At 38.1% G+C, this 25,558-nt stretch overlaps 1 protein-coding gene across 1 annotated transcript; it reads right to left on the bottom strand.

Moving 5' to 3' along the window:
• Window positions 1-5,342: 5,342 nt before the first annotated feature.
• LOC100453480 (peptidyl-prolyl cis-trans isomerase A-like) lies at window positions 5,343-6,012 on the bottom strand. The gene has a single exon (XM_054526218.2). The coding sequence runs from the start codon at window positions 5,983-5,985 to the stop codon at window positions 5,488-5,490; it is 498 nt and encodes a 165-aa protein (XP_054382193.1). The 5' UTR covers window positions 5,986-6,012; the 3' UTR covers window positions 5,343-5,487.
• Window positions 6,013-25,558: the final 19,546 nt, after the last annotated feature.

The raw sequence follows: 25,558 nt of genomic DNA, 5'->3' as shown, positions 1-25,558 counted from the left end.
TTCAATATCTTACACAGATTACTTCCATCAGGAAGCTTCCCAGCCATGCTCAGTGAGAGTTACCCACTATTTCCTTTGAGCTAGGCTTATTTCTCCTACAGGATTCATGGAGTACGTAATACACATTCTATTTGTTGACCTGATGTAAACAGGGTGGGAACGGATAAACATAGACATGTGGAATCTTGAACCTGTGATACAGTGGATAGAACACTTGATCAGGAGTCAGAATGTGTGGTTTCAAACCCTCCTTCTCCATATGGCCAAGCAGAGAAATTTCTCTCTTGTACATTTTGTAGATTGGGCTTTTATATTTTACTTTTCTACTTAAGATTGAGTATTAGCCAGTTCGTATGCCCACTCTTTTGCTCAGTTTCTGTCACACAATGTGTCCTCAAATAGTCATTATATTGAGCTAAATTAAATGTGGCGTTCTTGTTTTGGACTAATATGGCCTTCTGTGTTTCACAAACAGGATCTTGGTGCAAAAATGCAGGATTTTTTTTTTCCATTTGGTAAAGAGGAAAACACACAGACTAAAAACAGATTTGCCCTATTTATTTTCTGATGTGTCAGAAAATTGTCTGCCCACATGTCACAGAGTTAGATTAACATTATTGTGTATTTTACTGTCTAACATTGTGCTTATAAAGGAATTGAGCTAGTCCTCGAGATTTTATTTATCTTCCATGTCTTTGCTCTACCTGTACGCTGTGTTAATTTCTAAATGTACTCCTATCCTGGGAATCCCATTTTTCAGACAGATATCTAAACCACAATCTGCATTCTGAACGTCTTAAATGCCTACGCACTAACCGCAGCTGTTTGTTTATTCCCTGTTTCAACAGGGACAAATATAGTCACTAATTTTTGCCTTTTAAGGTAACAACCCAATTTAGTACTGAAGGTGGGGGGTGGTAGAAGACAGAGGAGAAATCATCATAGTCACGGAAGACACAAAACTACAAAATATCACAACAGTCTCTGTTCTTTGAACATTCACATAGAAGACATAAACAAAGTGTGTATAATGTAATTTAAAAGAATAGGTGCAATTCTGTCGTATTTTGACAGTATATCTAAATGATTTGTGCTTTTAGGCAATTTTTGAAACTTTATCATGTAGTGTGGCTCATCAGAGCTCAGTTTGTACTGTCTTATCCATATCTTGTTCTGTAGAAATTCAGGGTATGCTGGGCGTAGCTCACTCTTGTAATCTCAGCACTTTGGGAGGCTGAGGTGGGCAGATCACCTGAGGTCAGGAGTTCAAGACCAGCCTGGCCAACATGGTGAAACCCCGTCTCTACTAAAAATATAAAAATTAGCCAGGTGTGGTGGCACATGCTTGTAATGCCAGCTACTCGGGAGGCTGAGGCAGGAGAATCACCTGAACCCAGGAGACAGAGGTTGCAATAAGCTGACGTCATGCCACCGTACTCCAGCCTGGGTGACAGGTGAGACTCCATCTCAAAAAAAAAAAGAGAAATTCAGAGTATACTTCAGGATGAAAGTGGCCCCTAAATTTTTGTTATGGATTGTATGGGACATAATTGGAGGTCATGTCATTAGTACACCATAATCATATTTGTCAAGTGATTCCACATCATATAGTCCTGACTCTATTTCTCTGATACCAATTTTTATTCATAATAAATTTAGGGATGTGGCATGGCATTCCCCGAGAGTGATAGTTACACCTTATGTTTGTACATATCTTTATACTTCACATACTTTGTCTCATTTAACCCTATTACTCAGAGCCCTTTCAGCAGCAAGAAGCACAAAACAACTTGAACTAGTGTAAGCATTGAAGGGGAGGGAATCCTTCGGGGGTGGGGAGGGTGTTAAAGGCTTAATTTAAATCTTCGGGGGCATCTCTAACTCTGTCCCAAACTCTCACCTCAGATTTTCTCTCCGATAATTGGCCTGAGAATAAAATCCAAAGCTATCTGGCTTTGGCTTCACATATTTCTCAGTGCTGGCTGTCCTAGAGGAGAGATTCTGTGTGTTCATATAGCAAAACTCAAACACGGACTTCAATTAGCCCTTTGTGGGTCATGTGCCCATATCTGGGACCAATTATAATACAAAGAGAGGGCTGCAGTATTCTGATTGGCTATGTCTGTGTCACTTGCTAAACCTTGTGGTCAGGAGATTGGTGGGGCTCTCAGAAATAACCGTTGTATCAGAACTACAGGAGGTAGGAAGGGGCTGTTCCCAGAGGGAAAAAGAATGTTGGGAATTTGACAGCAATAGATGGTCACGGTGTTTCAAAACACTAGGAGTGGTATTGCTTTTCCTATTTTAGAGACTTAGAGAGATTGATTTGCCAAACTTCACATTGCTAGCAAATAGCTAAACTAAATCTGCTAAGGTAGTTTATTCCGTTTGCTAATCTTCAGATAGAACACGTTAACCACTTACAAAAATTCTTCCTTCTCGGCTGGGCGCAGTGGCTCACGCCTGTAATCCTAGCACTTTGGGAGGCTGAGGTGGGTGGATCACCTGAGATCAGGAGTTTGATACCAGCCTAGACAACATAGTGAAACCCCATCTCTACTAAAAATACAAATATTAGCCGGGCATTTCGGCACGCGCCTGTAATCCCAGCTACTAGGGAGGCTGAGGCAGGATGGCTTGAACCCAGCAGAAGGAAGCTGCAGTGAGCCCAGACTGTACCGCTGCACTCCAGCCCAGGTGACAGAGCAAGACTCCATCTAAGAAAATAAAATAAAATATAATGAAGAATTCTTCCTTCTCTATGGAAGGGGCATGTAGACAGGCCCACAAAGTTACCATTTCAAAGTAATAGTAATTTGGTGCCCTTTACAACCTGGGAAGAAATCACGAATATTTTGCAAGTGGTTACAAACAAGAAGAAGTTATTTTAAATATAGTACAGCACTGCAAGAAAGAAGCACCAATATTACTATTGAGCTTGGCACAGTGATCATGCCCATATTTCCAGGTACTTGGGAGGCTGAGGCAGGAGGATCAATTGAGCCCAATAGTTCAAGAGCAGCCTGGGCAAATAGTGAGACTCCGACTTACAAAAATAAAATACCAAACTGTACTGATCTAACTTTCCCTTAAGTATTCCTCTGAGATGCTGCAGTGGGGTGGCAGAGAAAATTTGGTTAAAATGACACAGGGGTAGAATTAGGTAAACTAAGAAGCTTTTTTGTTAAAAAGTGATTTCATGCAGGCTGCTGTCGGAGGCAACTGGAGTCTAAGAGAACTAAGGCAGTAATAGAGGTCAAAGAGTGTCTGGGCAAAAAGCTACATGTGCATATCTAATTTGTATTGTCTGCTCCTAGAGGCAAGAAGGAATCCAATGGATAGTTCTTCCCCAACTGCTGGAATCCCCAAAGCCTATTTATCAACAAATATTTAGCTATTCAAATTTAACACACTGACTATTGCATAATTTTATCATTAACTTTTCTTCCTATATTTCCTAATAAACTTCAGATGCATCAAGGTATCATCTCAAGACATTTAGTAGAAAGTTAAAAATAAAAACAGAAGTCATTGACAGAAGTTTTGTGAAGAAAATGACAGACAAGAACACCAGTTTTAGATTGGACTGAAAAAAAATGCAGTCTCTGGAGTGGGCTTACAATGCTGATTGTAAAGAAAAATGAGTTAGATTTTATGGAAAACTTTATTAAATAAACAAACCAAGAGAAAATGTAAGCATATAGTTTTAGGGAAATAAATTTATGTATCATGTATCTTGAGGTCTGATTGGGCAGGGAGCGAGGAAAGACCATAACTTAGAACTACTTCGTAAGCAATAAAAGCATTTTAACCACATAATTAAGAAGCTTTTCAGAAAGATAGCCTAGTACTTAAAATAGTCTTGTGACTTTTTATTGTGAAGATGGGACAATATTTTTGGTGTTAAGGAAAATGGAGATGTGAGAATTAAAAATGCCATAGATGTTTAAAGCAAGTAAACACTATTTTCAAAATTGGTTGGAAAAATATACACTGACCCTATGTTGTCTATAGAGATTTGACTATGTCTATAACTTCATGTTTGACAATAAATAGTAGATGTGTTGATTTAAGTGCTTTCAAATGTTTTTCAACTCTCCATGAATATAACTTATTATTATTATTTATTTATTTATTTATGTATTTTGAGACGGAGTCTCACTCTGTCGCCCAGGTTGGGGTGCAATGCTGCGATCTTGGCTCACTGCAATCTCTGCCTCCCGGGTTCAAACAATTCTCCTGCCTCAGCCTCCTGAGTAGCTGGGATTACAGGCGTGCACCACCACGCCTGGCTAATTTTTGTATTTTTAGTAGAGATAGCGTTTCACCATGTTGGCCAGGCTGGTTTCAAGCTTCTGACCTCAAGTGATCCACCCGCGCTGGCCTCCCAAGTTGCTGGAATTACAGGCGTGAGCCACCGTGCCTGGCCAAATATAACTTTACTTTAAATAAGGAATGGACATTTTATACTAATCTTGATTAATTTATCCTTTGTACATCAGTCTTCCTAAAATATTTCTGAAATATCTTACTCTTTAGTACCTTATGGTACTCTAAACAAAATCTTCTTGTAGAAGTTAGATCAATTTTTGTTTTCAAGGTCAGAAGGGAGAAAAACGAACAGTGGCAGAGTTAAAAAAAAAAAGTTTATCAACTCACGCTTGCATTCTGCTATGGCTAGAGAGTTATTTGCTGTCTAAAGCCGTGCTACTTAGTCAGGCACCCAGGTCCTGGGTGACAAATACAAAAGAGCCGTGCTCCTGGAAAAGGCCAAAGGGAAAAGCATTGCCAGAAAGATCCTAACAAATGCGCTCACCTGTTGCTCAATGCCTCACCTCTATTTATAAACTTTCAACACACTGATTTTCATAGTTATGCAAGGAAGATCCCTGACCCCTATTCATTTATACTCACTTGTCCAAATGACTAGAAAAAACACTCTACAGCCTTCTTGGTGCTTCACTCGTCTGAAAATAAAGGAACTTCTCTATTTTCCCAGGGATACAGGGAGAAGAACTTACTGAAGAAGAAAGTTGAAGAACTGGTAAGTTGTGTGGCAGCCATACCATCCCTATTCACTCTATAAACTAACTTAAAGCTACACTAAGAAGATTACATTTAATTTGATAAAATTGAAACATCTTTCAAGCTTATTGCTTGTAATTGAACATATTGATGTTGGCACTGATTTCCAGCATAGATGGAAACTTAGGTGAAAACTCGCGGTGACTCTGACTCCTTGATCAGTAGAAGCAGTTATTTTATTTTATTTTTTACATTTTTATTTAGTTTTGATTTCATAATCATAAACTTAACTCTACAATCCAGCTAGGCAGGGAAGGGAACAAGGAAAACATGGAACCCAAAGGGAACTGCAGCGAGAGCACAAAGGTGATAGGATACTGCGAGCAAATGGGGTGGAGGGGTGCTCTCCTGAGCTACAGAAGAAATGGTCTGGTGGTTAAGATAAAACACAAGTCAAACTTATTAGAGTTGTCCACAGTCAGCAATGCTGATGATCTTCTTGCTGGTCTTGCCATTCCTGGACCCAAAGCGCTCCATGGCCTCCAAAATATTCATGCCTTCTTTCACCTTGCCAAAGACCACATGCTTGCCATCCAACCACTCAGTCTTGGCAGTGCAGATGAAAAACTGGGAACCATGTGTGTTGGGTCCAGCATTTGCCATGGACAAGATGCCAGGACCTGTGTGCTTTAGGATGAAGTTCTCATCTTCAAATTTCTCCCCGTAGATGGACTTGCCACCAGTACCATTATGGCGTGTGAAGTCACTACTCTGACACATAAACCCTGGAATATTTGTGTGAAAGCAGGAACCCTTATAACTAAATCCTTTCTCTCCAGTGCTCAGAGCATGAAAGTTTTCTTCTGTCTTTGGAAACTTGTCTGCAAACAGCTTGAAGGAGATGCACCCCGAGGGCTCGCCGTCAAAGGCGATGTTGAAGAACACGGTGGGGTTGACCATGACTGATAGTACAGGGCTCCCGGCAGCGGCATCTGCAAAGCCAAAGCAGTTATTTTAAGAACAAAGACCTGCTAGTTTTTGCAAAGCAAGTTTATGCTGATTGCTATCAACTAGAGCTTACAACTTGTTTCTTTATTGTTTTGTTTGGTAAGTGGGTCTTGCCTCAATTATGATTCTGTATCTTTGTGCCAGGTTGGGATCAAGGAAAACCATGCTTTGTTTCTAGCTGTGTGTGCTCTATATCTCTTTGTACTTCTGTTTCCCCATCCATAAAAACATTTCAACGTTTCATGGCAGTTAACCAGTTTCAAACATCTCTCAGGGCTCAGACTAAAGGAATGATACACACTTTAAATTATTTGTATGGGCTTTGCCATTCGGCACTCTTTAATTTTAGCAATTTTCATGAGCACTTAAATGTAATAATGCATTTCATGTAATAATAACACTTAATTATTATTATCTATTATTTATCCAATGATCTCATGGTAGCTTATAAACACTAATTAATTGAGATTTACAAAACCCTGTGAGGTTCAAGTACAATGGCCATGTTGCATTTACCCACTTATTTCTCTAAATGCCGCTTTGAAGTCTTTAAATATTTAATTCATGATTATAACTCAAGCTGCTATCTGGGAAACCTAAAGTAGACACATTTTGAATCTTTTTTTGTGTGTGTGGTTTTCAAATAAAGTTAGTAATGATTTCTGGATACAAAAAACCCCAGAAATTGTTCTAAGTAATTTTGACTTAGGGTTGAAACTACATTCTTAGAAATATTCAGATGAGAGAGAAAGCTATGCTGACAGTGTGCTGAAAATAATAATAGTGAAATAGCTCATTATTCCACTACAGCATTCTCCACAGTGGTCGGGGATGCACTGACTTCATAAAGATTTTATTATGAGCCTAATACCTATTTTTCACACTTTTCTCTGATTATCTTTTTTGACTTTTACATCAAATTTTAAGAATAGACTGTTTTATAATGGGAGAGAGCTATGGGATGGTAATCCTGAGGTCTAGGCTCTTCTACATCTGTGATTTAAACCATTTATTTCACTTTGTTAATATTAAGTTTTTTTCTATAAAATTGAGGCAAAATAATACATACTCTACTATCTCAACATTGTTGCCATTATAAAGTGAGATAATATGTATAGTTCTTTCTCTGGGTCCCTACTTGGTTCCTATTCAATCAAATATTTATTTAATGCTTATTATGTGCCAGTCTCTGTTCAAAGGGCTTGGAATATAGCAGTAAATAAATAAATAAATGAAAGAAGGAATGAATGAATAACTTGTTCTCATGAAGCTTATAATCCAGTGGGTAGAGGGAGATAAATAAGTAAAAATATATAATGTATTAGACGGTGCTGTGGTTTGAATGTTTGTCCCTTTCAAAACTCCTGTTGAAATTTAATTGCCATTGTAACAGTATTAAGAGGTGACCTCTTTAAGAGGTTGATTAGGCCATGAGGTCTCTGGGTGGGATTTATGACTTTATAAAAGGGGCCCCCTTTTGTCTCTTTGTTCTGCCGTCTGTCATGTGAGGACAAAGTGTTCCTCCCCTCCAGAGGATGCATCATTTAAGGCACCATCTTGGAATCAGAATTGCCAAACCTGCTGGCACCTTGATATCAGCGTTCCCAGCCTCCAGAACTGTGAGCCAATACATTTATATTCATTATAAATTACCCAGTCTGTGGCATTTTGTTATAGTAGCACAAATAAACTAAGAAATAAGGTGATGAATATTATGGAAAATTCTGATTCAGCAGAGGTTCTACCACTTATGAGCTATGTAGCCTTGAGAAAATTACTTATATCTCAGTTTTCTAAGCTGTGATATGGGAAAAATTATACTACTAACATGTCGGAGTTGTTTTGAAAATTTGTATCTATCTAATCACAAATAGTCCAGTTTGCTATTCTAGTAAGATTTAGTGAATTGCAATCAATGTACAGTCACTATGATAACAAGAAAGTAAAGGGACTTTCTATGACATGCTGGTCTTCTCAGAAATAAGATTTCAACCCAGGCAGCCCGATTTATGGTTTCTGCACTCAACTACTGGCCTACATTACTTCCCACCAATAATTACAGTTAGAGCTTCATATGCATCATCTCATTTGATCTACATAAGAACCTTATAAAATAGGAAACATTAATGTCCCCACTTCACAGGCTCCTCCTTGGAGCTGCCGAGGCATCATCACCATCCTTCTTCAGAGATCATCCCAGTTCTGGAGGGCCTCTCCAAGTTTCAGGTGCTAATTACTCTAACCTTTTATCTTTATGCTTCTTTTATCATTGAGGTGATAGGGCTTCATGCAGTTGCGAGCTATGTGTTATTTTAGTATCCTCTTCCTATTTTTCAAGATATTCTGTTCAATGGGCTTGGACAAAGCTATGTGTTACTTCAGTGTCCTCATTTTTCAATTTGCTAATACTATTTGATCAGTTCCTTTTAATACAATTTGTCTGTTGAAACACCTACTGTGGTTTTTGTTTTCCTGCTTCAACCCAAAATGATTCTCTACTTAGTACTAAAAGTGATCCCTTGCTAAAAATACACCACAATGATGAACTATTGGGATTGGTTTAGTCATGTCCTTGGCCTTGAATGAAGCACTAAATGTATGCTGATCAGAAGGGGAGTACTAGTAATCCGCAGCGTGCAGTGTCAAGATGCATCACAATTAAGTTAAGTCCTATAGTTGATTGTGATCAAGTGCTAACTCAAGCAAACACCTCTCACTTTCTAATGTAATAGTCCTCTGTATAGATGGCTAATGATTTATTTAATCAGTCCTCTATAGATGGAGTAATTCTCAATTTTTCATTATGATAATGCCATTGTAAACATATATAATATATATATAACTATTGCTTTAGGATAGTATTTAAAAAGTAATGTTTAATAATGTTGTGAGAAGTTATTTCCGGCAATGGAATTGTGGGTGATCTTTAGTTTCTTCTTTATAATATTCTGCATTTCTAATTTCTTTTCCAATAAGAATTTTTTACTTTTATGATAAGAAAAAATGAAGTTATCTCCTCTCCTCCAATTAATGACTATTCATTTTACCACTGTGTCAACATAAGTGTACTTTGCTGTGATTTAATGAGATTTACAGCAACTGTGAACTCTGCAATAATGAGGATGAGTCACTAAGTCAGTTTAACTGATTGCTATAGCTCATGTTTGATCAATTCTTTTTCCTCAGGGTGAAAATAATTTTCAGTTAATCTGAAAATAATCCATGAAATCATCGAATCTCTAGGTTGAAAGACACTACAAATGTCTCAAAGAAGACCATGAAAAATTGTCTCACTAAGTAAACTTTTAAGAGATAGACATAGACATTTAGAGATGGCTGGAAGAAACTTCAGGAGCCAGGTAGCTTATGACCTCTTCATCTGAGACTCAGAGAGGCTGATTGATCTTTAGTAAACAGGATAGTGGCTGAGACGAGACTAGAACTGAGGTGCCAAATCCTGACTCCTGGCTTAATGTTCTTTCCATTTAACTATAAGCTCCACTCCCTTGTCCATATTGTTTAGTTTTGTACCATACTTTGAAAGTTACACATGGCACTGTTATTACAGTAGACCCTCTTATCCATGGTTTAACTTTCCACAGTTTCAGTTACCCATTGTCAACTATGATCTGAAAACATTAAGATATTTTGAGAGAGAGAAAGACAGAGAGACCACATTCACAACTTTAATTACTGCATATTGTTCTAATTGTTCTATTTTATTATTAGTTATTTTTATTAATCTCATACTGTGCCTAACTTAGAAACTAAACTTTATCATAGGAATGTAAGTATAGGTAAAAGCTTAGTCTAGATAAAGTTTGGTTCTGTCTGTGGTTTCAGGCATCCACTGGGGATCTTGTAACATAACTCCCGTGGATAAGGAGGGACTATGGTATCTTTGTTTTTAATTTTTCTTTGCAATTATGACATAAAAATATATATGATATCTATAATTTAATAAGTGAATATTTTACCTGTTAAACATTGGGAGATCCTCATGGCTCTCTAGTCTTCTCACTACAATTTTTCCTAGAAAAATTCATCCAAAACAAAAGCTTGAATTATCAACTATAAAGCCGGCATTACTCAAAATTTTATCTGCAGCCCGTAATTCTCTGATCTCCAGATAGGTGTTTGAAAAATCAAGAATAAAGGTATGAATTAGAGAGAGTAGGGCACAGGTTTTATGTAATAGAATTGGACAAACATTAGAGAGCAAAAATACCACTTGAAGTTCAAGCCCCTGCAGAAGTAGAAGAGGATGCCTAGGTTGAGAGTAGAGCAGAGGTAGGGAACAGAGTGTGATTTCAGATGTGGTCAGGGCAATAGATCTAATTTAATATACATAATGATTGAGAGTGTGGTGGAGTATCAGATGGAGCATTCTAGATAAGGACATTGCCTAACACATTGGTGAACAGCAACAGTAAGCCACTGGGAAGCTAAATCAAAGCACAGAAGCCAGTCAAAGCCTGTGGACCAGCATCTGCATTTAAGTAAGTCCTGTGTATTTGTCAGGAGGAATCACATTGGCTGTTTCTTCTTCCCACTTTATAAAAGTCCAGGGTCCTCAAACACATGAAACCAGTAGTGAATATTGAAATGGAAAGCCGTAGCACCAGAACTTGAGGGGCAGGGATAGAGTGGGAAACCCTTCTCAGAATATTCCTCACTTCAGTAATTAACATCTGGTTGGACAAGCCAAAAAATTAATAATCACCTTTTTAATTTTTAACTTTTGAAATAATTTCAGGCCAACAGAAAATTTGTAAGAATACTACAGGCCGCGTGCGGTGGCTCATGCCTGTAATCCCAGCACTTTAGGAGGCCGAGGTGGGCAGATCACCATAGGTCAGGAGTTTGAGACCAGCCTGATCATCATGGTGAAATCCTGTCTCTACTAAAAATACAAAATCAGTCGGGCATGGTGGCGCATGCCTGTAATCCCGACTACTTGGGAGGCTGAGGCAGAAGAATCGCTTAGAGCCAGGAGGCGGAGGTTGCAGTGAATCGAGATGGCGCATTGCACTCCAGCCTGGGCAACAAGAGTGAAATTCTTGTCTCAAAAAAAAAAAAAATAAATAAAAAGCCAGGCACAGTGGCACACGCCTGTCATCCCAGCACTTTGGGTGGCCAAAGTGGATGGATCACAAGGTCAGGAGTTCAAGACCAGCCTGGCCAATATAGAGAAACCCCGTCTCTACTAAAAATACAAAAATTAGCCGGGTATGGTGGCTGACATCTGTAGTGCCACCTACTCAGGAGGCTGAGGCAGAATTGCTTGAACCTGGGAGGTGGAGGTTGCAGTGAGCCAATATCGCACCACTGCACTTTAGCCTGGGCAATAGAGCGAGACTCTGCCTCAAAAAAAAAAAAAAAAAAAAAAAAAAAGGCCAGTCATGGTGGCTCACACCTGTAATCCCACCACTTTGGGAGGCCAAGGTGGGTGCATCGCCTGAGGTCAGGAGTTCGAGACCAGCCTGACCAACATGGAGAAACCCCATCTCTACTAAAAAAAAAAAAAATACAAAATTAGCAGGGCATGGTGGCACATGCCTGTAATTCCAGCTACTTGGGAGGCTGAGGGAGGAGAATCACTTGAACCCGAAAGTTGGAGGTTACGGTGAGCAGAGATAGTGCCATTGCACTCCAGCCTGGGATACAAGAGAGATACTCAGTCTCAAAGAAAAAAAAAAGAAAGAAAAAAAGAAAGAAAGAAAAGAAAAAAATACTACAAAAAACTTTCTGGATACCCATTACTCATATTCCCCACATGTTAACAATTTATTTGCTCTATCTCTTTCTCTGTACACACACATGCACACACACATGAGTTTTGTGTGTGCGTGTATAATCTTTAAGGGTAAGTTGTAAATTGGATGCCTGTTTACTCCTAAATACTTTAGCCATTTTTTCCTAAAATTACAGAAATTCTTTCACATAAAAGTATATTATCAAAATCAGGAAATTACCGTTGATACAATATGCTTATCTAATCCACATGCCTTATTCAAATTTCCTCTAAGGCCTTAACAAAGTCCTTTGTAAAAAGAAAATCCAATATCATGCATTGTATTCAGTCATCATTTCTCTTTAGTCTCCTTTATTCTGGAATACTTCCTGAGTCTTTCTTAGGATTTCATGACATTGAATTATTTATTTATGTATTTATTTATTTCTCATCACACTGAACTTTATTTATTTATTTAAATTTTTAATTTTTAAAATTTCAGTAGGTTCTTGGGGAACAAGTGGTATTTTGCTATATAGATAAGGACTTTAGGTGTGATTTCTGAGATTTTGGTGCACCCATCACCCGAGCAGTGTACACCGCACCCAGTGTGTAGTCTTTATCCTTCACACCCCTCCCAACCTTCCCCTCAAGGCCCCAAAGTGCATTGTATCATTCTTATGCCTTTGCATCCTCATAGCTTAGGTCCCACTTATAAGTGAGAACATATGATGTTTGGTTTTCCATTCCTGAATTACTTCACTTTGAATAATGGTCTCCAACTCCATCCAGGTTGCTGTGAAGCCATTATTTTGTTCCTTTTTATGGCTGAGTAGTATTCCATGGTATATATACATACCGCATTTTCTTTATCCACTTGTTGATTGATGGGCATTTGGGCTGATTCCATATTTTTGCAATTGTGAATTGTGCTGCTATAAACATGTGTGTGCAAGTGTCCTTTTCATATAAAAATTTCTTGTCCTCTCGGTAGATATTCTGTTGTGGGATTGCTGGATTAAATAATAGTTCTACTTTTTGTTCTTTAAGAACTCTGTACACTGTTTTCCATAGTGGTTGTACTAGTTTATATTCTCACTAGCAGTGTAATAGTATCCCCTTTTCACCACATCCATACCAACATCTATTGATTTTTGATTTTTAAATTACAGTCATTCTTACAGGAGTAAAGTGTTATTATTGCATTGTGGTTTTGATTTGCATTTCCCTGATAATTAGTGATGTTGAGCATTTTTTCATATATGTGTTGGCCATTTGTATATCTTCTTTTGAGAATTTGCTATTCATGTCATTTGCCCACTTTTTGATGGGATTATTTGTTTTTTTCTTGCCGGTTTGTTTGAGTTCCTTGCAGATTCTTGATATTAGTCCTTTGTTGGATGTATAGTTTGCAAAGATTTTCTCCCCCTCTGTGGTTGTCTCTTTACTCTGCTGATTATTTCTTTTGCTCTGCAGAAGCTTTTTAGTTTAATTCTCATCTATTCATCTTTGTTCTTGTTACATTTTCTTTTGGGCTCTTGGTCATGAACTCTTTGCCTAAGCCAATTTCTAGGAGGGTTTTTGTGATGTTACCTTCTAGAATTTTTTAAAGTTTCAGGTCTTAGATTAAGTCTTTGATCCATCTTGAGTTGATTTTTGTATAAGGTGAGAGATGAGGATCCAGTTTCATTCTTCTACATGTGGCTTGCCATTTATCCCAGCACCATTTGTTGAACAGCATGTCCTTTCCTTACTATATGTTTTTGTTTACTTTGTTGAAGATCAGTTGACTGTAAGTATTTGGCTTTATTTCTGGGTTCTCTATTCTTTTCCATTAGTCTGTCTATTTTTATACCAGTACTATGCTCTTTTGGTGACTATAGTCATATTAATAGTCTAGTTTGAAGTTGGGTAATGTGATGCCTCCAGGTTTGTACTTTTTGCTTAATCTTGCTATGGCTTTTTTGGTTTCATGTAAATTTTAGGATTTTTTTTTTCTAGTTCTGTGAAGAATGGTGGTGGTATTTTGATGGGAATTGCATTGAATTTGTAGATTGCTTTTGGCAGTATGATCATTTTCACAATATTGATTCTACCTCTCCATGAGCATGGGATAGGCTTTCATTTGTTTGTATCTTCTGTGATTTATTTCAGCAGTGTTTTGTAGATTTCCTTGCAGAGGTCTTTAACCTCCTTGGTTAGGTATATTTCTAAGTTTTTATTTGTTTGTTTGTTTGTTTTTTGGTAGCTATTGTAAAATGAGTTGCATTCTTAATTTGGTTCTCAGCTTGGTCGCTGTTGGTGTATGGCAGTGCTACTGATTTGTGTACATTTATTTTGTATCCTGAAAGTTTACTGAATTTATTTATCAAATCTAGGAGTCTTTGAGATGCATCTTCTGTGTTTTCCAGGTATATGATCATCTCATCAGTGAATAGCGACAGTTTGAATTCCTCTTTACCTATTTGGATGCACTTGATTTCTTTCTCTTGTCTGATTCTTCTGGCTAGGACTTCAGTACTATGTTTAATAGAAGTGGTGAAAGTGGGCATCCTTGTTTTGTTCCAGTTATCAGGGGGAATGCCTTCAACTTTTTCCTGTCCTGCATAATGTTGGTGGTGGGTATGTCCTAGATGGCTTTTATGACCACAAGGTATGTCCCTTCAATGCCAATTTTGCTGAGAGTTTTAATTATACAGGCATGCTGGATTTTGTCAAATGATTTTTCTGCATCTGCTGATACGATTATGTGAACTGTGTTTTTAGTTCTGTTTATGCAGCATATCACATGTATTGACTTGCATATGTTAAACCATCCCTGCATCCCTAATATGAAACCCACTTGATTATAGTGGATTATCTTTTTGATATGCTGTTGGATTCTATTAGCTAGTATTTTGTTAAGAATTTTTACATCTACCTTTATTAGGGATATTGGTCTGTAGTTTTATTTTTTGGTTATGTCCTTTCCTTTTTCTGGTATTAGGGTGATAGTGGCTTCAAAGAATAATTTAGGGAGAATTCCCTCTTTCTCTATCTTTTAGGATAGTGTCAAGAAGATTGGTACAAATTCTTCTTCGAATGTCTGATAGAATTCAGCTGTGAATCTAGCTGGTCCTAGACTTTTTGTGTTGTTGTTAGCCATCTTTTTATTGCCATTTCAATCTCACTGCCTGTTATTGGTCTATTCAGTGTTTCTATTTCTTCCCGTTTTAATCTATGAGAGTTGTATATTTCCAGGAATTTATCCATCTCCTCTAGGTTTTCAGTTTGCGTGTGTAAAGGTGTTCATAGTAGCCTTGAGTGTTCTTTTGTATTTCTGTGGAATTGGTTGTAATATCTCCCATTTCATTTCTAATTGAGCTTATTTGGATCTTCTCTCTTCTTTTCTTGATTAATCTTGCTAATGGTCTATCAGTTTTGCTTAGCTTTTTAAGGAACCAACTTTTTGTTTTATTTATCTTTTGTATTTTTTTTTTTTGCTATTGTTTCAATTTCATTCAGTTCCGCTCTGATTTTTGTTATTTCTTTTCTTCTGCTGAATTTGGGTTTGGTTCTTTCCTGTTTCTCTGATTCCTTGAGATGTGACCTTAGATTGTCTATTTGTGCTGTTTCAGACTTTTTGATGTAGGCATTTAATGCTATGAACTTTCCTCTTAGCACTGCTTTTGCTGCATTCCAGAAGTTTTGATAGGTTGTGCCACTATTATTGTTCAGCTCAAACAATTTTTAAATTTCCATCTTGATTTCACTGTTGACTCCACAATCATTCAGGAGCAGATTATTTAATTTCCATGTATTTGCATCGTTTTGAGGGTTCCTTTTTGAGCTGATTTCCAATTTTCTTCCACTGTGATCTGAGATAGTACTTGATATAATGATTTTGATTTTCTTAAATTTATTGAGTCTTGTTTTGTTGCCTATCATATGGTCTATCTTGGAGAATGTTCCATGTGCTGATGAATAGAATATATACTCTGCAGTTGATGGGTAGAATGTTCTATAAATAGCTTTCAAGTTAATTTATTCTAGGGTATAGTTTAAGTCCATTGTTTCTTTGTTGACTATCTGTCTTGATGACCTGTCTAGTGTTGTCAGTGGGGTATTGATGTCCCCCACTATTATTGTGTTGCCATCTATCTAATTTCTTAGGCCTAGTAGTAACTGCTTTATAAATTTGGGAGCTCCAGTGTTAGGTGCATATATATTTAGGACTGTGATAATTTCCTGCTGGACTAGTCCTTTTTCATTATATAATGTCCCTCTTTGTCTTTTTTAACTGTTGTTGCTTTAAAGTCTGTTTTGTCTAATATAAGAATAGTTACTCCTGCTTTTATTTATTTATTTAGAGATAGAGTCTCACTCTGTCACCCAGGCTAGAGTGCAGTGGCATGATCTCGGTTCACTGCAACATCTGCCTCCAGGGTTCAAGCAATTCTCGTGTCTCAGCCTCCCAAGTAGGTGGGATTACAGATGCACGCCACCACACCCAGCTAATTTTTGTATTGTTAGTAGAGATGGGGTTTCACCATATTGGCCAGGCTGATCTTGAACTCCTGACCTCAGGTGATCTGCCCTCCTCAGCCTCCCAAAGTGCCGTGATTACAAGATGAACCACCGTGCTCAGCCATCCTGCTTGCTTTTCATTTCCATTTGCATGGAATATCTTTTTCCACTCCTTTACCTTAAGTTTATGTGAGTCCTTATATGTTAGGTGAGTCTCTTGAAGACAACGGATACTTGATTGGTGAATTTGTATCCATCCTGCCATTGTGTAAGTGGAGCATTTAGGTTATTTACATTCAATGTTAGTGTTGAGATGTGAGGTACTATTCTATTCATTGTGCTAGTTGTTGCCTGAATATCTTGTTTTTTTTTTTTTTTTTAATTGTGTTATTGTTTCATAGGCCGTGTGAGATTTATGCTTTAAGAAGGTTCTATTTTGGTGTATCTTGAGGCTTTCTTTCAAGGTTTAGAATTCCTTTTAGCATTTACTATAGTGATGGCTTGGTAGTGGTGAATTCTCTCAGCCTTTGTTTGTCTGTAAAAGACTACCTTTCCTTCATTTATGAGGCTTAGCTTCACTGGATACAAAGTTCTTGGCTGATAATTGTTTTCTTTAAGGAGTCTAAAGGTAGAAGCCCAGTCTCTTCTAGCCTGTAGGATTTCCACTGAGAAATCTGCTGTTAATCTGATAGATTTTCCTTTTTAGGTTACATGATGCTTTTGCCTCACAGCTCTTAAGATTCTTTCCTTCATCTTGACTTTAGATAACCTAATGACTATGTGCCTAGATGATTATCTTTTAGTGATGAATTTCCAGGGTGTATTAGTCTGTTCTCACGCTGCTAATAAAGACATACCCAAGACCGGATAATTTATAAATTTATAAAAAGAGGTTTAATGGACTCAGTTTCACATGGCTGAGGAGGCCTAACAATCATGGCAGAAGATAAAGGAGGAGCAAAGGCACCTCTTACGTGGTGGAAGGCAAGGGAGCATGTGCAGGGGAACTTTATAAAACCATCAGATCTCTTGAGATTTATTCTCTATCACGAGAACAGCATGGGAAAAACCCACCTGCATGATTCAATTACCCCTCACTCTGTCCCTCCCATGACACGTGGGGATTATGGAAGCCACAATTCAAGATGAGATTTTGGTAGGGACACAGTCAAAGCATATCACCAGGTGATCTTTGAGCTTCTTGTGTTTGGATGTCTAGATTTCTAGCAAAACCAGGAAAGTTTTCCTTAATTATTCCCTCAAATAAGTTTTCCAAACTTTTTTAGATTTCTCTTCTTCCTCTGGAACACCAATTATTCTTAGGTTTGATCGATTAACATAATCCCAAGCTTCTTAGAGGATTTATTCACTTTTTAAAATTCTTTTTTCTTTGCTTTGTCTAATTGGGTTAAGCTGGAAGTCTTGTCTTCGAGCTCTGAAATTCTTTCTTCTACTTGCTCAATTCTATTGTGGAAACTTTCCAGTATATTTTGCATTTCTCTAAGTGTGTCTTTCATTTCCAGAAGTTGTGATTATTTTTTATTTGTGATATTTTTTTCTCTGGAGATCTTTTCATCCATATCCTGTATCATTTTTTGTTTCTTTACGTTGGTTTTCACCTGTCCCTGGTGCCTCCTTGAGTAGCGTAATAATCGACCTTCTGAATTCTTTTTCTGGCACTTCAGAGATTTCTTCTTGGTTTGGATTAGTTGCTGGTGAGCTAGTGTGATCTTTTGGGGGTGACAGAGAACCTTTTTTTGTCATATTATCAGAATTGTTTTTCTGGTAATTTCTCATTTGAGTAGACTGTGTCAGAGGAAAGATCTGGGACTTGCTGTTCAGATTCTTTTGTCCCATGGGATGCTCCTTTGATGTGGTGTGCTCCCCCTTCCCCTAAAGATATGGCTTTTTGAGAGCTGTACTGCAGTGATTGTTATTGTTCTTCTGGATCTAGCCACCCAGCAGATCTACTGGGCTCCAGGCTGGTACTGGAGAGTACCTGCAGAGTCCTGTGATGTGATCCATCTTCAGGTCTCTCAACTGTGGATACCAGCACCTGCTCCAGTGGAATTAGCAGGGGAGTGAAGTGGACTCTGTGAGGGTCCTTGGTTGTAGTTTTGGTTAGTGTGCTGGCTTTCTCAAATACTGGTTGTGCTAGCAGTGAAGTTGTCACGTGGACTGACTTAGGACCTCTGGTTATCCAGGATGTTGCAGGTGGTGAAATTAGCTGTCGTTTTCTCCTTTTTTGGAGCAGGATTTTTCTTTTATGAGTTGCTGTAATGGCTTCAGTTGTTTGGCCATCAGTGAAGGCTGCACTTCCAAGAGAGCATCAGCTGCAGTAGTATACAGGCGGCTACAAGCTTGCCCTAAGGTCATTTGGTTAAGTATTAGGGTTTCCTAGGCAGTGAGTGGGGCCATAGAGCTCCCAGGGAATTATCTCTTTTGGGCAGTGAGAGAAAGACCATGGGGTGGGGGGCAGGGTTGGGCATGTCTGAGCTCAGACTCTCCTTGGGCGGGGCTTGCTGCAGCCCCTGTGGGGGATAGGGGTGTGGTTCTCCGGCCAATGGACTTCTGTTTTCAGGAGGATTATGGCTGCCTCTGCTGTGTTATACAGGTGTCCAGGGAAGTGGGGGAAAGCCAGCAGTGACAGGCTTCACTCAGCTCCTACACAGCTAGCAAAGGCAGTCTCGCTCCTACCATGCCCCACCAACACCACCAAATTTATATCAAGGCAGCCACTGAGCAGGGCTGAGATCTTGCCCCAGGCAACCAGCCTTGTGATTGTGAAAGCAAACAGGGGTTTCAGGCTCCCCATCTGTTGTAGCTTCTGTGCTGGTATCTGCAATTCCTATTTGCCCCTACCCCCAGATTCTGCCCTGGATAATTTGCACTCAGTCAAAAGTATTACAAATTTTGGCTGGAAGTTTCCTTCTCCCTGTAGTCTTTCCCCAATTTTACTGGCAGCCCCTCCCAAGGACCGCTGTGAAATAAAGTCAGAAATAGCTTCCCTGGGGTCTGGGAGTGCCTACAGGGCTCTTCCCATTGCTTCTTCTACCTTTATATTTTGCTTGGTTCTCTAAATTCACTTCAGCTCTTGGTAAGGTTAAATTCTTATCCCATGATTTGGATTTTCAGGTTCTGTAGTGAGGATGTGTGTTCAGGGTGGACTTTACCCCTTTCACACTTTGGGCACTCACAGATTTTCACCTGTCTCATTGACTTTGCAATGGCAAGCCACTTCTTTCAAAGGGTCTGTGAATTCTTTTGGTTTCCCTATTATGTTCCTGTGGTAGTTCTTGGAGCAAAAGTTCATGATGCCAGTCTCCACACGCTGTTCTCTCCATCCAAGTGGGAGCTACAAGTTAGTTCAAGTCGACATTAATATTTTGGAAGACTGTTGATCAGCTATTTTTTTTTTTTTTTTGAGATGGAGTCTCGCTCTGTCGCCCAGGCTGGAGTGCAGTGGCACGATCTCGGCTCACTGCAAGCTCCGCCTCCCGGGTTCACGCCATTCTCCTGCCTCAGCCTCCCAAGTAGCTGGGACTACAGGCGCCCGCCACCACGCCCAGCAAATTGTTTGTATTTTTAGTAGAGACGGGGTTTCACCATGTTATCCAGGATGGTCTCGATCTCCTGACCTTGTGATCTGCCCGCCTCAGCCCCCCAAAGTGCTGGGATTACAGGCATGAGCCACAGCACCCGGCCAGATCAGCTATTTTTAAAATTTTTGTAGAAATCTCATAATATAAAATTTACCATTTAAAAATGTACAGTTCAGTAGTGTTAAGAATATTCACATTATAATGCAACTCATCTCTAGAAATTTTTCATCTTGCAAACAGAATCTGTATACCCGTAAACCACTAATTTCCCCTCTCTCTAGCTCCTGGAAACCACTGTTTTACTTTCTGTTTCTATGATTTTGATATTGTAGGTACTTTATATGCATGGAATCATGTAGTGTTTGTCTTTTTGTGAGTGGCTTGTCTCGCTTCCCATAATGTCCTCAAGGTTTATCCACGTTGTATAGTATGTGATAGGATTTCTTTCTTTTTCAAGGAGGCATAATATTCCATTATAGGTATACCCCACATTTTCTTTCTTTTCCTTCCTCCCTCCCTCCCTTCTTTCCTTCCTTCCTTCCTTCCTTCCTTCCTTTCTTTTCTTTCTTTTTCTTTCTTTGTGATAGGGATACAGGCTGGAGTGCAGTGGCATGAACACAGCTCACGGTAGCCTTGACCTCCTGGCCTTAAGTGATCCTCCTACTTCAGTGTCCTGAGTAGCTGGGACCACAGGCATGTGCCACTATGCTCGGCTAATTTGTATTTTTTTTTTTGTAGAGACAAGGTCTCACTGTATTGCCCATCCTGGTCTCAGACCCCTGGGCTCAAGTGATCTTCTTGCCTCAGCCTACTGAAGTGTGGAATTACAGATGTGAGCCACCATGCCCACCGATACCACATTTTCTTTATCCATTCATTTATTATCAGTGAATAATTGTGAACAATATAGCCTATTGTGAACAATGCTGCAATGAACATGGGTGTGCAAATATTTCTTTGAGATCCTGCTTTGAATTCTTTTGGCTATATATCTAGAAATGGGGTTCCTGGATTATATAGTAGTTCTATTTTTAATTGTTTCAAGAACATACATACTGTTTTCCAGAATGGCCACACTAATCAACATTCCCACCAACAGTGCACAAGAGTTCCCTTTTCTCCATATCCTCCTTAACACTTGTTATTTTTTGTTCTTTTGATAGCGGGCATCCTAATGAAGGTGAGGTGATATCTTATTGTGGCATTGACTTGCATTTCTCTTATGATTTATATGATATTGAGCATATTTTCATATGCTTGTTGGCAATTTGTATATCTTTGCAAAATTGCCTATTCAAAATAAAGTCGTATGCCCATTTTTTTTTTCGGGTTGTTTTCTGTTGTCAGGTTGTTTTCTGTTGTCAAGTTGTAGAAATTCCATATATATTGTGGATATTAACCTCGTATCAGCAATATAATTTGCAGATATCTTCTGACATTCTGCATGTTGATTTTTCACTCTTTCGATCATTTCTTTTGATGTCCAAAAATTTTCAAGTTTGATGTAGTCTCATATTTCTATTTTTGAATTTTTGCTTGTGCTTTTGGTATCATACCCAAGAAATCATTGCCAAATCCAATGTCCTGAAGTTTTTCTCTATGTTTTCTTCTAGAAGTTTTATAGTTTCAGTCTTTAATCCATTTGGAGTTGATTTTTTGCATATGGTCTAAGATAATGGTCCAAATCCATTCTTTTGCATATGAATATCAAGTTTTCTCAACACCATTTGTTGAAAAGACTGCTCTTTCCTCATTGTGTAGCCTTGGCATCCTTGTCAAAGATTATTTGACCAAAAACATAGCATTTACTTCTGGCCTCTCTCTTCTGTTCCATTGTTCTATACATGGATGATTTTGCCAGAACCACACCATCTTAATTACTGTTGCTTTGCAGTATGCTTTGAAATCAGTAAGTGTGTGGTTTCCCATTTTACTCCTTTTCAAGATTGTTTTGACTCTTCAGTACATACGCATTTTGTAGGCTGTCCTTCTGTTCAGGATTGTTTGATATCTTCTCATGATTAGATTCTAGTTATGCACTTTCAGGAGAAATGACAGAGAAGTGATGTTGGCTTCTTCTCAGTGCATCACATGCTGTCAGTTAGTTCATTTCTGATGATGTTAAGTTTGATCATTTGATTAAGGTAGTGTCTGCCAGGTTTTAGGAGTCATCATTTCCCAATATATTTTCTTTTTCCATTCCTATCCAATCATGACTTCTTCTTGTGGATTTTATTAGCTAAATATTTCTCAAATCCATCTGCTTTTCTTCTGTCTTTGATCTAGTCTTGCTGACCTTTCACTGCCCCAAACATGCTGTTCTCTTGTTGGGAACACTTTCTCACCCTCATGGTTTTCTGACTCTTACTCTTTTTTCCAATCTCAGCTCAAACATCACCTCCTCCAGGAGGCCTCCTCTGACCTTTTAGAAAAACCCAAGTCCCTTGTTTCACATTCTTGCAGCACTGCGTATCTTTCATTCCTGGGACTTACTACTGTGGTAAATTTGGATTTGTTTGTGTGATTTTTGGATCAACATCTACCACCTCAGTAAAAGGCAAATTGTATGGGAGCAAAAATTATTGTCTGCATTTGTGCTGACCCAAAGTTTTCAGCTCAAAGCATTCATAAATAATTGTCTAAAAATAGTAATAACAGTATCAATTATGAGTGCTTACTATTTGCTGCTAACTCTCCTAAGTTCTTATTATTTTTGTATTACCTGAGAAAAGCAAGTATGAATGAAATATGGTTTATGAAAACAATTTTTTGTATGTCATTGAATTTTCCATTTGTGCAATCTTCTGCAAATTATTTAATTGCATATTTGCTTTTGGTAATTTATTGCCTAAAATATATTATTAACTTCAATAAGGAATCTACAATAAAAAATAGATACATCTTTACAAAGAAGACCTTATAAGTTGTAGCCAATAACTCTTTTAAAAAATCTTTGTGTCAAGACACATCCTTTCTGCATTCGTAAGCTTACTAAACTCAAATTGCATGAATAACTCATTTTACAGAGTGATCTGGCACTGGTAGAAAAAAAGTACACAAACAGAATTGTATAAATTCACAATTAAAGCACACCAGGCTCCATAGCTTTAAATGAATGAAGTTGGAGAAAGAAAAAAACCATTTCCATTTGACACCATGGTTCAAATGTCATTTTTTTCCTTCAAAAATGACCTACCAGTAGTTATTGGCCAAACCCCCTTTTGGAGTCTTTGAGTCCCATCACCAGCAGCAGACATACTCTGGTTTTAACTGTTTGGACTACGGTTTTGTCTTCTAAAGGTCAATAGGAGAATTTTTGCTCTGGACAAGCTTTAAAAAGATCAACAGACTAGATTTGCTTCATCTGCCTTTTAATTACAAATTGTATACATATAAGTTTGAGATCTTCAAGAGCATCCACAGGGGCTCCCAGAAGAAGGGCATGTCGTTTTCCTACTTTAGAATTTGTTTGCAGTAGTTGACATTAAATTGCAATTTAATTAATGGTGTGTGTTGCCTGGGTTGAGGGAGTAAGGAGTTAATTTTTTAGTATAAGTCGTGATATGAGGATGAACAGTTAAAATTTGCTTAAATACCTATAACTCACATATCTATCTATATCATATCATATATCAATGAATCAGTCAATCAGTCAAGAGGTATTGTAAAGTTCAAATGTCTAAACATTAGGGTATTTGTAAGATCCTGTTGATAGAATTTTTTCATTACTAGAAAAAAAGAAGGCAATCCACGTTTTAGAGACACAGAGTATAGTTAGGCTGTCTACATAAACTAAGAGCTGCCTGAATTTGGATAGTCTCAAAATAAGGCATGATTTTGGAATTTGATTTAACCTCCTCATCCTCTTTAAAAAAAAGGATGAGAAGACCTTGGAAATACTAGGCACAGCCCCAAGCTCTGGGAACCAAACTTTCCTTTAGGATGTGTGTATAAAGTAGCTTATGACATGAAGGGGAAAATATTCTTTTATTTATAAACCCCACTGAATAAAATTGTGTAATTAGCCAGACCGTGAAGAAGAGTGCTGAAGTGCAGTTATTTGGTTCAAAATAGAAGTAGTGCTGTAGCTCAGTTCCTGATAGTAGTAAACTATCTAAGAAGATTCTCTATAGTATACAAAAGATAACTTTAAAAAAAGAAGCATAGTGTGCTATATGTTTGAATTATGGAGTTAAGAAAAAGTTGAAACCTTATTTTTTCTCATCATAAAAGTAGAGTTGTAAATATGTTACAGAAAAGACAGAGAAGAAAAAACCAAGATACATATATGTCATATATTTTTCCAGTTCTTTTACATACCACGCACTCACACCCCTTCTTTTAATAAACAAAGTGCGATCCAAATGCATGCTTGAAATTGCTTTAGTTATTTAACATTATGTCACTAATCTCTTTCCACAATTTAAGTATTCAGCTATAAGATTTGTCTTAAAACTAATTTTTAAAAGCAGCATAAACCTCTTACCCATTATGTAGTCAGGTTTTGCATCATATTTTGAAAAATGCATAAGTGTTCTGATTCTATTATGGCAGCGCTATAGCTCCAGGGCACTCAGGCAAGTTCCTACAGCTCATTCCCCACATCATTTCAAATGGCTGCAGATCCTACAATGTTCCAACATCACAATTTATCTAACAGCTGGTGTGGGAGTACCCATCTGTAATCCCAGGTACTCAGGAGGCTGAAGCAGGAGGATCACCTGAGTCCAGAAGTTCTAGGCTGTGGTGCACTATACCAATCAGGTGTCCTCACTAAAATTGGCATCAACATGGCATCCTCCCAGGAGTAGGGGACCACAGGGTTGCCTCAAGAAGGGTGAACCAGCCCAGGTCAACAATGGAGCATGTCGAAACTCTTGTGCTGGTCAGTATTGGGATTGCTCCTGTGAATAGCCACCGCACTCCATCCTGAGCAACATAGTGAGACCACCATCTCTGGAAAAAAAGAAATTACTTAACGTATCCACTATTGTTGAGAGTCATGTTGTGCAAATATTTTCTTATCATGTACAGCACTGCAAATAATATCTTTGCAGGCCAATTTATGAGCACATCTATGATTGCTTCTTTGGGGTAATTTCCTGAAAGTGAATTCTTGGATGAAACGTTATATATTTTTTAAAAGTTTTAAATATGAATTGCCAAATTATCCCCCAGAATGGACTTACTAAAAATCATTATACTGTCCCAGGCATAATGTTGGAGAGCTCAGTTTTGCCAGAACATTGTCAAAACTTCACTAGCGCTACGAAAAGGAATGAGGTGCTGATACATGGTACAACACGGAAAAACATCGAAAACACTAGGCTTGGTGAAAGAAGTTAGTCACAAAAGACCATCTGTTGTATGATTTCATTTATATGAAATGTCCAAAATAGTTAAATTTATAGAGACAGTAGATTAGTGGTTACCAGGGGCAGTGGGCGGGGGGGGGTGGGGGGGATGGAAAGTGACTGCTAATGGAAATAGGGTTTCTTTTGGGGGATACAAACATATTCTAAAATTAGATAGTGGTGAGGGTTGCACAATAACAGATATTTAAAATATCTGTTAATATATTAAACCACTTTTATATCAACAAAGCTGTTACAAAAACACTTTATTGGAAAACTTGACCACGGAAAGGAAAATTAGTAGCTATAGTAATTTGCCTTTAATTAAT

Source organism: Pongo abelii, chromosome 9 (genome assembly GCF_028885655.2).
Source record: "Pongo abelii isolate AG06213 chromosome 9, NHGRI_mPonAbe1-v2.0_pri, whole genome shotgun sequence".
In the NCBI taxonomy this organism is placed as follows: Eukaryota; Metazoa; Chordata; class Mammalia; order Primates; family Hominidae; genus Pongo; species Pongo abelii.
Note: the sequence above shows the minus strand (reverse complement) of the source record. Positions and strands in the feature narration are given on the sequence as shown.